This window comes from Dichotomopilus funicola (assembly GCF_033296635.1).
Source record: "Dichotomopilus funicola strain CBS 141.50 unplaced genomic scaffold C8A04scaffold_18, whole genome shotgun sequence".
NCBI classification, from domain to species: Eukaryota; Fungi; Ascomycota; class Sordariomycetes; order Sordariales; family Chaetomiaceae; genus Dichotomopilus; species Dichotomopilus funicola.
Window position 1 is genome coordinate 344,518 of NW_026944039.1, and position 16,767 is coordinate 361,284.

A 16,767-nucleotide genomic window follows, 5' to 3' on the forward strand; every position below is an offset into this window, starting at 1 on the left:
CAGTGAGCGGCCAACTAGAGAGCGCTTCGTGGCCTCGTGGTACAGGAGCTCATCAGTGTTTCTTGGAGTTGATGGGGGGCACTCTTACGCGATGGAAGAAGGGGGGAAGGTGCTGGAACCAAGAGGCCAAACTGAGAAACTAAAGTGTAGGTAAGTCTCTTGAAAACTATAAGAACCCCCAAATGTCGGACGGTTTACGGCATGTCCGGCACCGGTTTCTCAATCTCGTCCGCTCCCATCTACACAGAGCATTGCAGAACCGCTTCATCATATCATTATTATTGCCTGTTGCCCGAAAGAAAAACCACAAAAAAAAACCGGGTCAGCACTTTTTTGCTTCTTTGCCAACCTTACAACATGGCGTCTATTCCGTCTATCCCCTACCTTTTCGTCGACAGGGAGCAGGTCCTTTCCACCAAGGCCTGGAAGGACCACTTGCACGCCAAAGCCTCGCAGTACGAGAACTGTTTCGTCAAGAGCATCACACATGTCAAGAATCTAGGCTCCATCGTCTCTCACGAGTACCTCCAGGTCATCATTGAGGATGAGGACACTCAGTTCCGAACCAGACTCATTGTCGAGCGCCAGACGGAGCAGGACCAGGTCATTATTGGCCGATGGACGGCATCCAAGTGGACCCCCAGATCTTCTAGATTCCTGGATGACATGCTGTCTAGTAGCTCCTCCAGCTCCAGCGATACCAACCCTGTGACGGTCTATCCGCTCCCGCTCGCCTCATTGAAGTTCGAGGGCGCTGATCAGATTCGCGTCGTGGATCTCGCGTCAACCCTGTACCAGACCACTCGCCTCCAGCCCGACTATTCTTTGGCCTTTGCGAACTGCTATTGGTTTGCTAGCACTGTCTATGGGGTCTGTCGGGAGGTCTCGTCATCCATCAGGGAGAAATTGTGGACGTTTCACTGGGTTCGCGGACTGCCTCTCTTCTGGAGGCGCCAGTACATGGTAGGTCCCTACTCCTCTACGTATTGCGGGAGCCGTGATTCAGTGGATTTTCTGATCCTAGCATAAGAATTGCACGTGTGGTCACTAACTGCCGATATAGGGAGAGGCGAATAACTTCGAGGCCGGCTGCCAGGAGAGTATGGAGTACCAGCCCAATGGAGACTCCGAGCCAAGGTGCATTCTTAACGGCATGTGGAAAGAATCATCTGCCCGGGACTTTGAGAATTGGATAGGAGGCGATTGGGCGTTTAGAGTAGGGGATCGCTTCGCCCCTCATTCCAATCTTATCACTAATGCAGACAGGGAATCGAGCCTGACCATGATACGCCTACCGATGCGGAGCTAGCATCGTCCCGCCGGAAGGTCAGCATCACCCTGATAAAATGATCGAACCCGGCGCTTTGTCTTGTTCAAATTTATTCGGTTAACATCGCGTGATGAATAGTTCGACAACTCCATCGATGCCGTTTGCAATGAAATCAGGCAAAATCTTCCCCTAGGGCTGGTGATGGATGCATCTGAACAGGCCAACCCAGAGGTAAGCTGACAGGCTTCTAGCGTTCATACCTGCGCCTTTGCCATGGCTAACTTTGGCTGTCTGGTCGGAAGGAATCTATGTCGTGGCTGGTCCCATACGACCCGGATACCCATAATCTGCCGCCCGATGTCGAGGTTTTTAACATTTCGGCCGAACAGGCAAGGAAGTTGAGCGACGTCATGAACGCATCTGTGATGTTCATTCTTTCGACTCTCCGCGTCGCTTGCGCGATGGATCCGGAGGATTGCATTGATATGGATCCATTAGAGCTTACATCGGACACCGGGTGTCTCGCTGTCGCAAGGACATGGCTGTGGGAGGTTGGACAGACGCTTCGCATTCGCTTCATTGACGGAACCGCGGAGGAGCGCGAAAAAGTCAAGAAATACGCGAAGCAGTGGACAAAGTGGGCGAACCTCACGATGGAATTTGTTGATGACAACTACGCCGGTGACACGGACATTCGGGTCGCATTCGATACCAGTAAACCCACTTGCTCCAAACTCGGAAAATCCGCTCGGACAATCGCTCAGAACGAGCCCACGATGAACTTCTCCAATCTGGTGGCTGAGGGTTATAAGGGAACAATTCTCCACGAGTTTGGCCATGCCCTTGGGTGTTTGCACGAGCACCTATCACCAGCGGCTGGAATATTGTGGGACAAGGCAGCCGTTTACCGTCAATACCGCAACCAGAAAAAACCTTGGTCGGAGGCCACGATCCATAGTCAAGTCCTGAATCACTACACCAATGCACAGGTTGAAGAAGGCGACATTCGAAACTCGTCCCTAGATGGCCGTTCCGTCATGATATACTCGATCGAACCCTGGATGACGACCAACGGCGTCTCGTTCAAACAGGGACAAGAGCTTTCACGCATGGATAAGCATTTCATCGCCGCTATCTATCCTCATCCCACCGACACCCCTAAGGGGCACAACCTCAACGTTCTTGACGAGAACTGGGGCTTCCCCTTGTATTGGGCTTCTGCATGGGGCCAAGCTCACGAAGTCAGAAGGCTCCTCCGGGCTGGGGCGGATCCAAACTTCCAGTCGGGGTTCCAGTGGAGAGCCCTGCACTGGGCCGCGGGAAACGGGCACGTTGACGTTGTTGATCATCTCCTTGACTGGGGTGCACTCGTCGATGTGCGTTCAGATACTGGCATGACGCCCCTGGACCTAGCCCGCATCAATGGTAACCAAACGATCATTGAGGAGCTGGAAGAGCACGCAGAGATCCAAGCGCGTGCAGCAGCCGAACTTGTTCCGCCCGCCGGGACGGAGCCGGCGACACATCACAACGCCGACTTGCCGCTCCAACCAATCGCTGTCGCATGAAGTGAAAGGCAGCCAACAGCCGGCAGGACTGATGCTCGGAAGGCGGATAAAAATGGAGTGGTATATCGAGGCAGGTTTGGAGTGTGAAAAAAGGCGTGGTAATTTTGTTGTGCAGCACACGAGAGATTGAATATGAGACATGTTTTCCATCATGATGTTGCAGGATTAGCAGCCAATAATTAATTCTGTGATGTGAAACTCTAACAGCGGGAGCTTCTAGACATGTTGATTACCCCCTGGCTTTCCTCACGCGTTGGCCGTGGCCTGATAGCCAACTCTCAAATCATCCGTCATTCCATGGCTCCAGTGACACAGTGACAAGCCTGTTGTTTTGTAACTTTGTAAGTTCTGTGCTTAGGTCGTCTGTCATTAGCTCGAAACCTCGCACGTCAAGGTCGACTGCACTCGTGTGGCCACCACAACTTCCGCATTTGCTCGTGTCCATGATTTAAATACAAAAATAACTCGCAGTTCTTCAAACCCTACAAAACGCTGACAAGGATATACCCGCACAGCAAAAGAAAGATAAGGTGAAAGGAGACAATCTAATACAGGAACCCCATCTTCTTCCAAGCATCCACATACTTAACCGCCAACTCCGGACTCACAGGTCCCTCCGCGGCCATCGTGGCACTGTGCTCCTGTGCCTTCGCCGTATCCAAGATCAAGTCCCCGCCGGCAATGCGCTCAAAGTTGGCCATCAGGAAATCCACCATGCCGGGCCTCGCGGCCGGGTTATCTGAGTCCGCCAGCGCCGACGTTCGCACGCGCCGAATCCACTCCTTGAACGGAACAATTTCCTTGGCCGGGATGCCCAGCGCGCGTGCCAACACGGGTGACATCTCCTTCCATGGCTGCCCGACCGGGTTATCAATATGGTACACCGGATGCGAAGCAGCAGGATTCATGACCAAATCCGCCGACACACCCGCCATATGATCAACCGGCATCCACTGCATCCTCCCGTGCAAATCAGGCCACGCCTTGACAGCCTGCGCCGACTTCACCACAAACGCAAGATGCTCAACCGGATTCCAATATCCGCTCTCCGATGACCCGGCAATTTGCCCCGCCCTTGTCACATGCGGCCGGAACAGCACCGGGTACTGATGCATCGTCTCATCCAACATCCTCTCACACACCCACTTCGCCTCGGGATACCCCCGCGGCAGGGCCGCCTCCAAAGGCACCCTCTGCTCCAACACGCGGGGCACACCTGCGCAGCCCACCACACCAATCGACGACACAAACTGGAACGCAAAGTGATGGACATTGCCCCCCTTCGCAAGCACCGCATCCCGTGCCAAATCCAGCAAATTCCGCATGGCCTGCAACTGGCCTTCGTACCCGGTAATCGGGCGCGTGACGCTCATCGGCCAGGCATTGTGCACGACGGCCGTGGCATTCTGCACCAGCCACGCGTACTCGGCCGGCGGGAGGCCGAGCTGCGGCTTGGAGGTGTCGGTCTCGAGGATGCGGAGCTTGGCGCGCGCGCTAGGGGGTAGGGCGATGCCGCGCGAGGTGAAGGCTTCTTGTTGACGTTTGGCGACGGGCTCGCTGCTGTGGCGGTTCACGCAGACGACGGTGGAGACGGCTGGGTCGACGGCGAGTTTGGCGACGATGTGCGAGCCGAGGCTGCCAGTCGCGCCGGTGACGAGGACGACGGCGCCGGGACGCCTGCCGGTGGTGTTGTTGGTGCTGATGCTGGTGTTCAGTGTGCGCAGGCGCGGCTTGTCCCAGCCACTGATGTATTTGGCAAGGAGGCGCTCGGCTTCGGCGGTGCGGGCGGGGACGTTGCCTTTGTTGAGCGCGGCGTCGGGCGCGAGGGCGGGCTTGGGCAGGTGTTGTGGGAGCTGGGAGCCGGAGGCCATGGCGAGGATGACCTTCTGGTAGGAGTTCTCGGGCAGATTGCCGTCGGTCCAGTCGACGTGGCCAAAGCCGGCCTTGTGCATCTCCTTCTCCCAGTGCTCGGGCTGGACGATGGCGTGCTTGCGGCCGTCGTCAAACAGCCACCAGCCTTCGAACAGGCCGAAGACGAGGTCGAGGAAGGGGACCACGCGGGTTAGCTCCGTAAGCAGGATGAAGCCGTCCGGCCGCAGGGCCTGGTGTATGTAGGTCAGTGATGTGACGAGATTGTGGGTGGCGTGCACGGCGTTGCCGGCGAGCACGAGGTGGTTCCCGCGGAGATGTTCGGCGGGCGACTCTTCGATGTTATGCACGGCGAAGCGCATGAAGGGATACTCGTTCGACCAGCGACGACGGGCAGCAGCGACCATGGAGGAAGAGAGATCGGTAAACGTGTACTCGACGGGAATTCCCATTTTCTTGAGCACGGGCAAGATGAGTTGGGTGGTACCACCGGTGCCAGCGCCCATCTCCATAATCTTGATTGTCTCTCCCGTTCCTCGCTGACGAACGCGCTCGCACACGCCCTGGATTGCATCGCGCAGATTGGCATTGTTCATCCGGCTGAGGGGCCAGTCCGCATAAATCGCCGCTGTCAATGCCTGGCCCTCAGGGTTACCAAAAAGGACGCGAATTCCGTCCGTCTTGCCAGAGAGCACGCCGGCCAAATGCTTCCCGGCGTGGTGAACGAGACGGTTAGCCTGGACATACTCGGGATGCTGGGCGAGCACTTCTTGGAGGATGACATCACTCGTCTTCGCCGGGGCTGGGAAGTGGGTGCGAGTGACTTGTCCCGTTGCCGGATCGATGTCGATGAGGCGCGCATCACGCTCAAGGAACTCGTAAATACACTTCATCAGCGGGCCGTAGCGAGGCTGGAAGGGGACACGGTCGAGAACCTGTCCGGCCGAGGCAGTGCGAAGAGGAGATCCGAGCTGGTCGAAGGCTTCGACCACAAGGGCTGCGCAGAGACGGTTGCTGCCGGCCACTTGGGCCTTCTCCGTGTTCTCGACGTGGAATTCGTGGATGCGCGTGTCGGCTGCCAGTTTGACCTCGGCAAAGGCGTCGAGAATATCGGACGGCGACAGGGTCAGGTTGGTGACTGCGGGTGGTGAAGTGCCCTTGGCAGCAGGCCCCGCAACCTTCGTGACCTTCTTTTCCAGAATAGGCTCGTCGTCCTCAGAGCACATGTCGGGGGTCGAAATGTCCGAATCTTGACCGATGACAACCAAGGACGAGCCATCGGAAGACATGCTATCATCAGATGTCTCAAGCTCCTCGCTTTCATCCTCCTCCAAGGGAACATCCGCATCGATTCCGAAGAGCGCATGTTCGACGCAAGCGACAAACATGCGCAGAGTGCTTGCTGCGAGCTGTTCCTCCTGGTTCAACGTGCACTGAAAAGCCCTTTCCACCTCGCGGCCCAGTTCCATGCCCATAAGGGAGTCAATGCCGAAGTCGGCCATGTCGCCATCGAGAGTCAGGTCGTCTGCATCGACGCCAGCAACGCGAGCCACCAAGTCGCGCACCTCGTTGGTGAGATCGCGTCTGTTGGAAGTCGGGGCTGATGAGGCTGATGAGGCTGCCTTCACCTTCTTCGCGGATGAGCGTGCCTTGACCTTCTTCTTCGGCCCGTCCGCTCCGAACAGGGCATGCTCGATACAAACCACAAACATGCGCAACGTCGTCGCAGCCAGCTGCTCCTCTTGATTCAGCGTACACTTGAAGGCCCTCTCCACCTCACGCCCCAATTCCATACCCATCAACGAGTCGATACCAAAGTCGGCCATATCGCCATCAAGTGTCAAGTCGTCGGCATCGACACCAGCAACGCGAGCCACCAGGTTCCGAACTTCGTCTGTGATGTCGCGCCTGTTTGAAGACGTCGACGATGATGAGACGGATGAGGCGGGTGAGGCCGCCCTCACCTTCTTCTTCTTCTTTTCTCCCAACTTTTCCGCTCCAAACAAAGCGTTCTCGATGCAGATGATGAACATACGCAGTGTTGTTGCGGCCAGTTGCTCCTCCTGGTTGAGTGTGCACTTGAACGCCCTCTCGACTTCGCGCCCCAGTTCCATACCCATCAGCGAATCGATGCCAAAATCAGCCATGTCCCCATCCAGAGTCAGGTCCTCCGCGTCAACGCCAGCAACCCGGGCCACCAGGCTGCGCACTTCGTCCGTGATGTCGCGTCTGCTGGAGGAAGTCGATGCGGATGAGGCGGACGATGACGGTACCCGGATCCTCTTCTTCTCTCCGTCCGAACCAACCTTCCGAGTAGCTGGGACAGCCGCAGCCGAAGTCGAAGCCGAAGTCGAGGCTGGAACACGCAGAACCGACTCATCTTTAGTCAACCTCGCCAGCGTCCTGCTCATCAAAGCCTTGCTCACGCGGTGGTACTGCATCCCCAACATAACCTCCACCAACAACCCCGTCGCAGCATCAAACACAAACAAATCTGTCACATACGCCGCGTCACTCTGCTGCCTGGCATTCCGCGCATACACATGCCACACATCGGTCCCCGCCCGATCTGCAGCCGTATGCTTAGGCGACCGCATAATCATATCACACCCACTCGCAACATACATATCCTCCACCGGGCAATCCGTCATAAGATTAACCCACACCCCGGATACCTGCGCGAACGAATCAGCCAGTGGCGTGTCCAGCCACGTGTTGGTGCGGCGGTGCTGCCGGTCGAGCTGCACCCGCGCCGCGCTCTCGGTGCCTCGGCCCACGAGGTAGTTGACCCCCCTGAAAACGTCGGCGTAGTCCACGACAGGGGTGAAGGCGCGGTAGAGGTGGCGGCCTTGTAGGACCTCGACGTCGGCGTTGTTGTTGAGGCTGAGCTGGAGGAGGTCGAGAGACTGGGTGTGGTTGACAAGACGCTCGAAGAGGGCGAATTCTTGGATGTAGGATGCGGAGGTGGGGGGGCTGACGTCCACGCGTGCTTCGAAGTGGGTTTGTTGGAAGCGTTCGGCGGATGCCGTGCCGTCTTTGGATTTGTCGAGGCTGAACATGCGGGCTTTCCATTGGCTCTGCTTTGTTGTCGATGGCTTGGTGTTGGTGTCGTCGACGGCGGACAGCTCGAGATAGACGACGCGGGCGGGGTTGGCGCACAGGGCCGATGGGAAGACGGAACCGCGGACAACGGGGAGGAGGCCGTCTTGTTTGGAGTTGGGGATCAGACTGAACAGGGCCTCGAGAGTGAGGTCCCATGCCAGCACGCCCGGACAGATGGGCGCAGTCTGGGCAATGACGTGGGCTGCGAAAAGAGTGTGGAACTTTTCGGAGGCAGTGTTGATGCGGAATTGAGCGGTCTTTTCGTGCTTGTCTTGGTATCCCACAAATTCGAACGGAGCCATCAACTTGGGATCGAGAGTTGATGAGACGGGAGGAGGAGCCAAAAGGGCACCTCGTTGCTTCAGGAGCGCCTCGGCGGCCTTTTGGATCACCTCGGACGCCGACTTGACGGGCAGCCAGTGACGGGATGCAGGCGACTTGTCGAACTGGTACGGCGGCAAGAGCAGCGGGGCGTAGTCAAGGGTTGATTGCTTGTGATGGGCCCAGAATGACACGCGCAGGCCCTGCTTCCAGAGCGCCTCGGTGGCGTCTGTCAATCCGTTGAAGCCGTTCTGGGTGTTGGTAATGGAGACGGCCTGGAAATGATGGTCTTGGGTTGCGACATTAGCTTGGGCCAAGGCTCGGCTGGCCATGACGGTGATGGTGGAGTTGGAGCCGGCCTCGAGGAAGACAGCCTGGGGGTATTGCTTCGCCAGGCGCTGGACGGCATGGCTGAAGAAGACGGGCTGGTGCATGTGGGTGGGGACAAAAGACCAGTCCAGTGTGGTGTTGGCCTCCTCCGTGGCGCGCTCCACAGGGATCGTCGGCTTGTGGAAGGTAACCCCCTTCCCAACCGCACCGAGAGCATCTGCAATGTTGTTGACCAGTGCCGAGTGGAAGGCATTGGTTACGCTGAGGCGCTTGCTCTTGATGGCAGAGAACTTGGCATTACCCGCGAGGGTTTGCTGGACGGCATCGACAGCAGCCGTGGAACCAGCTAGCGTAAAGCTGCGTGGGCCGTTATAGCATGCGATGCTGGCCAGGCCGTCCGAGTTGGGAGAGCCGTTGGCTTCCTGCAGGAGCTCCTTGACGAGGGCTTCGTCAGCTTCGACGGCCATCATAGCGCCAGCGTCGGATCCCCAGGAATCACGGACAAGCCTGGCCCTGGCCGCAACGAGCTTGATCGCATCCTCTAGGCTCAGAGCACCAGCCACGCACAATCCGGTAATTTCTCCGAAGCTGTGGCCGACGACGGCGGCAATCTTGCTCTCCAGACCACAATCCATCCACGCCTTAGCCGAGGCATACTGCGTGGCAAACAGGGTAGCCTGTAGCTTGACGGTGTCCGCGATCGGCTCTGTGGAGAAGATATCGGGGTAAATGCTTCCCAGACCCAGAGACTTGGCCACCGCGTCGCAGTCATCCAGGTGCTTGCGTAGCACGGCGACGTTGTCGTACAGGGTGCGATCTAGTCCAACGAATCGCGAAACTTGGCCGCCGAAGCACAAGATCACGGGCCGCTCGGCCTTGACGGATGTGACGCCGATCTGGGCGGCTGAGGCTTTATCCGATGCGAGTGCTGCTTGCTGCAGCTTGTCTTCGAGCTCGGCTCTTGACCGGCAGCTGAAGATGAGGCCCTGCCCCAAGGTGCGGTTGGATTGGCGACTGACGGCGAACGAGAGGTCGGCGAGTGTCGTCGACGGAGGCAGGGACTTGCAGTACGCAGCCAACTTGGCAGAGTAGGCTGAGATGGCGCGGGCATCGAGGCCAGGGATCCAGAAAGGGTACTGAGAAGCCTCGCCGATGGTCAATTTGCCGCTGCTCCCGGCAAGAGATTTCGGGGGTTGTGCGATAATGAAACTGGCGTTGGACCCGCACGCGCCGTAGTTGTTCAACAGGGCGATTCTGTGGTCCTCGTCCCAAGTGCGCAGCTTCGTAACAACTTCCATCATATCGTCCGAGCGGACGTTAATGTTGTGGTTGATCTTCTTGAAGCTGGCCTGGGGCGGGATAAAACCACCGCGCATCATCATGATCACCTTGATGAGCGCAAGCACACCCGACGCCCCCTCAGCATGACCGATGTGGCCCTTGACCGAGCCGATCGGGAGGTTCTTGGTCCGGCCAGACTCCGGGCCACCAAGGGCGATCCGGATACTTTCGTACTCGGCCGGATCACCGACCGCTGTGCCCGTCCCATGGGCCTCGACCAGCGAGATATCCTTAGGAGTAATGTCAGCCTTACGGACCACGTCCCCGAACAGCTGCGAGAGCGAAGCCGAGTTCGGCACAAAGATGGGCGTGATGTTCTGGTTCTGGTAGACGGCCGTGCTAGAAATAACGGCTAGGACAGGGTTTCCATCTCGCACGGCATCTGAGAGCTTTTTCAGGAACACAAATCCAAAGCCATCAGCGCGGCAGTAACCGTCGGCGGACTCGTCAAAGGGTTTGCACTGCCCCGTCGGGCTGAGGAAGTTGCCCGCTGCGAGGTTCTGGAACCACATGATGTTGGCAATGGCGTTGCACCCGCCCGCCAGAGCAGCCGTGCACTCGCCAGACAGCAGATTCCGACAGGCCGTGTGAATGGCGACGGCGGAGGACGAGCACGCCGTATCAAAGGTCATGGTCGGGCCTGTCCAGCCAAAGTAATGCGAGACCCGACCCGCGATAAAGCTCCTCGCTGACCCCGTTCCCGTGAAAGCGCTGGTGTCGTTGCATTCAATGTTGTAGTCGTATTCGCACCCTGCCGTGCCCAGGTACACACCAACATGCTTGCTATCACTCAGGCCGTGAAAGTATCCCGACTGTTCCACGGCCTGGTAAGCACCCTCAAGAACCATACGAGCCTGAGGGTCCATGGCAGCCGACTCGCGCGGGCTGCGCTTGAAGAAGCGGTGGTCAAAGGCATCCGGGTTGCGGACGAAGTTGCCGTAGTATTTGCGCTGTGGGTCGGGGTCGCCGGGTGTGCGGAAGGCTAAGTTGCGTTCCATGCGCTCTTCGGTGATCAGCTCGTGTTGGGACTTGCCGGTCTTGAGCATGTCGACGAATTCGGCGAGGTCGTCGGCGCCGGGGCATTTGATGGAGAGACCGACGACGGCGATGGCGTTGGCGTAGGCTTCGTCTTGTGTGGACTGCAGTTGTTGTGTCGTGTTAGACTCAGGCTGGGGCTGAGGCCGTTCCGATGTTGATGGTGCTGGCTCGGCTGGAACAGAAACGGCCTGCGACGCAGGCAGCGGCAGGCTGGATGACACCGTCGGCCACGCCGCCTGTGAAGACGAAGCCTCGATTTCGTCAAAATGCTTTGCCCTGCCATCGAGCTTCTTCAGCCAGGTTGGCGGGACACACTGCTCCGGACCAATCGTCACAACAACCGAATCCTTGGCCTCACCGACAACGGCAGAAAAGGTCTTGAACCAGTCCACCTGCCGCGCCAACATACCCCGCAGCACCAACGCAGTCATATTCCCCTCCGTCACGCGCTTCCCATCACCACTATTGTCATACGTCGCCAACGCCAGCCCCTCTGCATCAGCATACTGCAGACCATGCATCTCCCGACAAAGCTCCAGCAGCGGATCAATGTGTTCCGCCCTCGCCGGATCCGGATCATGCAGCCGGGCCCGAAAGTCGGTATCAGCCACAATAACCCCCGCAGCCCGAAGTTTCTTCTCCAACAACGGCCCCGTCGCTTCGTTCGTGACCAACGACGCCCGCGCCTCATCATACACCACAGCCGTGTACGCATCAGGCGACAGCTCCCCAACAATCCGCTTCAGCTCATCAGCTTGCTTCTGACCAACCCACGCCGCCGCGAAGGACACCGTCCCGCCTTTCTCGCTCTCCTCCCTGTCCTGTACTTCGCGGGCGTCGGTCAAGGCGCCCGCCAGCATCGACAGCCGGGCGGCCACGGCGGCGTATTTTTGGAATTCCTGCCTGTTGTGCGCGCTCGCGACGGCTAGGGCGGGCATCAACCCGGCGCAGAAGCCGAGCGAGGCTGGGAGTTGTGATGGGGAGGATGACGCCAGTCGGCTGGCGAGGACGTCAGGCACAGGCTCGCCGCCGGGATGCGTCAGCTCGAGATAGCGCCAGTACTGCGTGAGCTGTGACAAAACGATCACGGGACCGATCACCGGTCGGGGGACGGTGGCATCGGGGGCGAGGTCGGATGTGCCATGTCGGAACCAGGAGTCGAGATCGACCAGGCGCTTGGGGGTGTCGGGGATGGCGGTGGCTACCTCGGGGACCTTGGCAACTAAAGCGTCCCAGTAGCTTGGGAGTTCGGCGATGGTGTCGAGGACCCAGTCACGGTGGGGGCCTTGGGAGAGTTGGCGGACGGTTTTGTCGAGGGCTTTTTTGGTGTCGGCTGTACCGATGTAGTTGCCGAAAACCAGGATTGTTGACTCGGCGGTGCCATTGTTGGGCCCGGTGGGCTCGGAAGCGAAGCTGCTCACCATGTTGAGGGTTGGTCTTGAGGCTGGGCTTGCGAGGCTGAGACAAATGGGAAAATCAAAGAATGAATGGTTGGGACTTGAAAAGCCCTGATTTTTACTGTGTTGAACACAAAACTTCCTCAGAGAAAGAGAGATACAGGGACAGCCGTTGAGAGACGGACGCAGAAAAAAGAAAGACGGATGTAATTACAAGCTTCTAGAACCTGTAGTTAAGTCAACTTGAACTATTGACACTTATCATGGTGATACTACTTCAGACTTCCCCTCTCAGCCACAACAACAGCCGTCAGTCAGCCTGATCAAATCAGCCTTGGCGACAATACGACATCACCCACCGGCCTCACCGAACGTCTTCGCGTGGATGATGGCGGACATCGTGGCAGCGGAGTTCTTGCGGGCCGGGCAGCGGCCGGTACGGCGCCGGGATCGAGCGGAGTTCTTTGGCTGACCGGAAAGCGGACCACGCTCCGGGTCGGCGGCCTAGAACCTCGATCTCGGGCTGCTGACAGCAGCTGATAAGGTTGGTGTGGTGTGCCTTGGCCCGTGGAATTCCTCCCGCCTGCAACAGGTACATGTCGTGTAATTACCAACGCCAAGTCGGTTCCGCCCGGAGGTAAGCGGATACAGAACCGGCCTTGAAAGGCTGTTGTGGATCCGCCGGCTGAAACTCCGCCAAATGCTACCGTAGTACTCCGGTTGGACTCCGGATTTCAGCTGGTGCCAGGTGGAGATCGGGATCAGACAGCTGGTGGATACACGGGTCAACCCTCCCCCGAGCACCCTTTCAGGGCTCAACTTTCTTGCATTCGTCAATCTGTTGTGTGTCCCTCGTTTGGAGGTTGCCCAACTGGTTGTTGGCGAGAAACGGGAAAAGTTCTGATAGGTTCCCTCATGGCAACTCATTGCCGGTTTTGGTCCCTTGTAACATTGGCGCTGCACTGGGCGTCAACCGGCACATAACCGCGCTGGAATGGTACATAATCGTAATTCGGTGTTTGCTCTCGGTTCCAGCGCGGTACAGGGACGGTAATTGCGGTGTTAAGTCTTAATTCCGCTTGAGAAATCGAACTGTGTTTGCGCATTTCCGTGGTCCTCTTCATCAGTCCCTTTTTTCAGTTGGTCTTAGGGCTGGATTTCTTTCTCGACGACCGAGCCAGTTTTGTTTCTCCTGCTTTTGCGCAGACTACCACCCAACTGCCGGCACAGCTTACGGCTACAGTAATCAGTGTGTCAGCAAGTGAGTTATGGAACCCCAAAGCAACGCAGCAGCAACCATGGCCTTGGAGAAGGAGAAGCTCTCGAGCGAGGTGCACTCGAAGCCTGGCTCTGCAAACGGGACCACGACAAATGATAACACAGACTCGGAGACGGGGGCTGCCGAAACAACACCAACGCCACCCGCCCCCGCACCCGCACCTGCTGCCGCCTCGCCAGAACACCCGTGGCCGCAGGGCATCAAGCTCGCGTCGATTCTTGCGGCTGTTGTGACCGCGTATTTTCTGGTGTTCTTCGATATCGCGATTGTGTCGACTGTCACGCCGCCTATTACGTCCGAGTTCAACTCGTTGGTTGATATCGGTTGGTACAGCAGCGCGTACACGCTTGCGAGCTCTGCGTTCCAGCCTTTGAGCGGGAACATTTATCGCCATTTTTCGATCAAGGTAAGTCGCATGGTCATACACATTGATGTTCACACTAACTTACTGTCTGTTAGTGGTCCTTCCTAGTGTTCCTCTTCATCTTCGAGGTCGGCTCAGCACTATGCGGCGCCGCTCAGTCCTCCACGATGCTCATCATCGGCCGCGCCATCGCCGGCTTGGGCTCAGCTGGCATCTTCACCGGCAACGCCACCATCGTCGCTAACGTCCTGCCCGCCCACCGCCGACCCAGAATCATGGGCATCAACATGGGCATTGGCCAGATGGGTTTCGCGCTTGGTCCCATTCTCGGTGGCGCTTTTGCGACTGGCGTCTCGTGGCGCTGGATCTTTTACCTTAACCTGTTTCTCGGCATTCCCGTTGCTGCTGGCATGCTGTTTAACGTCGTCCCCGAGGCCGCGCCCAAGCTGCCGGCTCGCAAAGTCCTCGGCACGGCGGTCAAGTCGCTCGACCTGGGCGGGTTCCTACTGGTTAGCCCGGCAGCTGTGATGCTGCTTCTAGCGCTCGAATACGGCGGCAGTCAGTTCGCGTGGAACAGCTCTGTGGTGATCGGCCTGCTGGTGGGCGCTGTGGTCACCTTCGGCCTCTTCTTCTTCTGGGAGCGCTCGCAACGCGACACCGCGATGGTCCCCTTCGCCATGCTCCAACACCGCGTCATCCGCTCGGCAACGCTCACATCCTTCTTCAGCGTCCCCGGAATCCTCATCGCCGATTATTACCTCGCCATCTACTTCCAAGCCATCCTCAACGACTCCGCGCTCATGAGCGGCGTGCACTTACTCCCCAAAACAATGGTCATGGTCGTCGCCACCATCCTCACCGGCGCACTCACCCAAAAGACGGGATACTACCTCCCCTGGATCATGGCCGGCAGTGCACTATCCGCTATCGGCTACGGTCTGCTGTCCACGCTGACTCCAACCACGTCGGTCGGAAAGTGGGTGGGCTACCAGATCCTCATCGGCGCGGGTATCGGCGCCAGCGTGTCGGGGCCCATGTTGGCTGTGCAGAACATTGTGGCGCTGAAGCAGATGCCCAAGGCCGTGTCCATCGTGTTGTCGATGCAGAACATGGGCAGTGCCATCTGGCTTGTTGTGGCCAACACCATCTTCAACAACGAACTGCGCAAGGAGCTGCAGGCGAAGATGGGTGTTATTGGGCTCGACCCGAGTGAGGTTATTAGCGCTGGTGCGAGGTCGATCCGGCATCTGGGCCTGGACCAGGCAGGCGTTGGTGCGGTCGTGCAGGCTTACACGGACGCGGTGGACAGGGCTATGTATCTAGGTGTTGCGGTTGTTGCGACGACCTTTTTGTTTAACTGGGGCTTGGGGATGCATAACATTCATACGGTTAAGCGTGAGGAGATTGTGGACAAGAGGGCGCAGAAGAAGGAGGAGGCCAGCAAGGCGTAGATCGTGGGGATCTGGGGGAAAGCTGGGGAATCGGAGGGATCATGTGGGGACGTCGTAACGGGCTTACTCTATTCTTATTGGTCGGATTCACAGCCTTGGTGTGGAAGGACAGATAAAGTTTATTTCGTTCAAGCTTTCTCCGCGGCGCGGCCCGGAGCCACTCACCGTCTGAAGCTTTTTGTGGTACACTACCTTTGAAGAGTAGGCTAACGGCACTGGGAAACCCGGACCAGTTTTGAAAAGACCATGCAGAGCACTCGCGTTTGTTGATGCGTATTATAATTCAAAGCAAGCAGAACTTTCATTTCACAGCATGTGTTATTAACCTGATCTGTGGAGGATAAGCGACTCTGCATGTGCTGCTGCATCGTAGCGGATCCGAGCTGCCGTTCGGTCTGCGCTTAGGACCGAAGACGGCGATTCTTGACAACAAAAAAAGTAATACGGAGGACACCGGCCTTCTTTACCGAACCCCACCACGCCCACTTTCCGTCCACCGGAGTTACATCCAGAGCACACCACAAGGCGCACAGCCCGGGGCATTGGGCAAGGAGCTCGTGTACTCGGCGAGCCCGCCAAGGCTGCTATATACAATAAACAAGAGCGGCAGGTGCGATGTACATACACGACACGTAATGAGTGTATTAGTGCAGATCACTCTGCCCCTGCTAAACGTGGCTGTAACTAACCCGAGTAGTGTAGAGGGTGCAAAACATGAGAAATCAGCCCCCGCACACTCACGTGAAGGGGATTTTGAACAGGTAGATGGGTGTTAACGACGGTGCAATCAACTGCTGCTTCCTGCAAGGAAGAAAGAGAATGATACGACATACGCAGCTGCGAGGGGCTGCAGGCGAATGGAGCTTCGCTCACCCAGGTATCTTGTCCCTTTTTGCCGACCAGAGCCCCACTTATCTTAAACTCTGACAAGCTTTGCGTAATCGAGACTTAACCAGCCAACCAGCCTCTCAACTCAGCAGGCAACGGCGAGATCCCGTCTCTCGTCGGATCGTTGAAAATCCTTGGCATCCTTCTGTGTTCTCCGACTGGCGGACCGTATCGCCGGGAGTCTGGCCCCGGTGCCCGCTTGTCCACGCGGCGCATCTGATGATCTTTGCCGAGTCGAAGTTCTGAAGAAAGCGCAGTCAATACCCACCTCTTCCCAGAAAGAGGGTACCATTGCAGCGCAAGGTATGTTAGTGTGGTATTCGCTAGGGCTTTTGAGTTTCGCAGTACAACCACACGAGGATTCCACGCGAATTCTCCGGCATCGTTGATCCGTCTTATTGTGAAATTCACCTCTGCGAGTCTAATGCCCCCCTTCCCCCAATCTGATCACATCTTATCATGCTCGTGAATCCAACCCCCTTCCCGAATCCGGTCACATCTTATCATGAATCCATGATCACCAAGCGCGTCGCCGTGCATATGTGGACG

General features: G+C 57.5%; 3 protein-coding genes across 3 annotated transcripts; 2 read left to right on the forward strand and 1 right to left on the reverse strand.

Annotated features, from left to right (window-relative positions):
* Positions 1 to 1,755: 1,755 nt before the first annotated feature.
* Positions 1,756 to 2,838, forward strand: C8A04DRAFT_10911 (uncharacterized protein; the record flags this gene model as incomplete). Its single annotated transcript, XM_062776759.1, has 1 exon — positions 1,756 to 2,838. One exon carries the CDS (start codon positions 1,756 to 1,758, stop codon positions 2,836 to 2,838), a length of 1,083 nt encoding a protein of 360 aa, XP_062638531.1.
* A 545-nt stretch (positions 2,839 to 3,383) lies between these two features.
* On the reverse strand, positions 3,384 to 12,263 carry C8A04DRAFT_10878 (putative polyketide synthase; the record flags this gene model as incomplete). Its single annotated transcript, XM_062776746.1, has 2 exons — positions 3,384 to 6,382; positions 7,010 to 12,263. 2 exons carry the CDS (start codon positions 12,261 to 12,263, stop codon positions 3,384 to 3,386), a joined length of 8,253 nt encoding a protein of 2,750 aa, XP_062638532.1.
* Positions 12,264 to 13,504: 1,241 nt separating this feature from the next.
* On the forward strand, positions 13,505 to 15,330 carry C8A04DRAFT_10942 (putative mfs transporter protein; the record flags this gene model as incomplete). The annotated part of the gene is made up of 2 exons (XM_062776770.1): positions 13,505 to 13,921; positions 13,975 to 15,330. 2 exons carry the CDS (start codon positions 13,505 to 13,507, stop codon positions 15,328 to 15,330), a joined length of 1,773 nt encoding a protein of 590 aa, XP_062638533.1.
* Between the last annotated feature and the right edge of the window lie 1,437 nt (positions 15,331 to 16,767).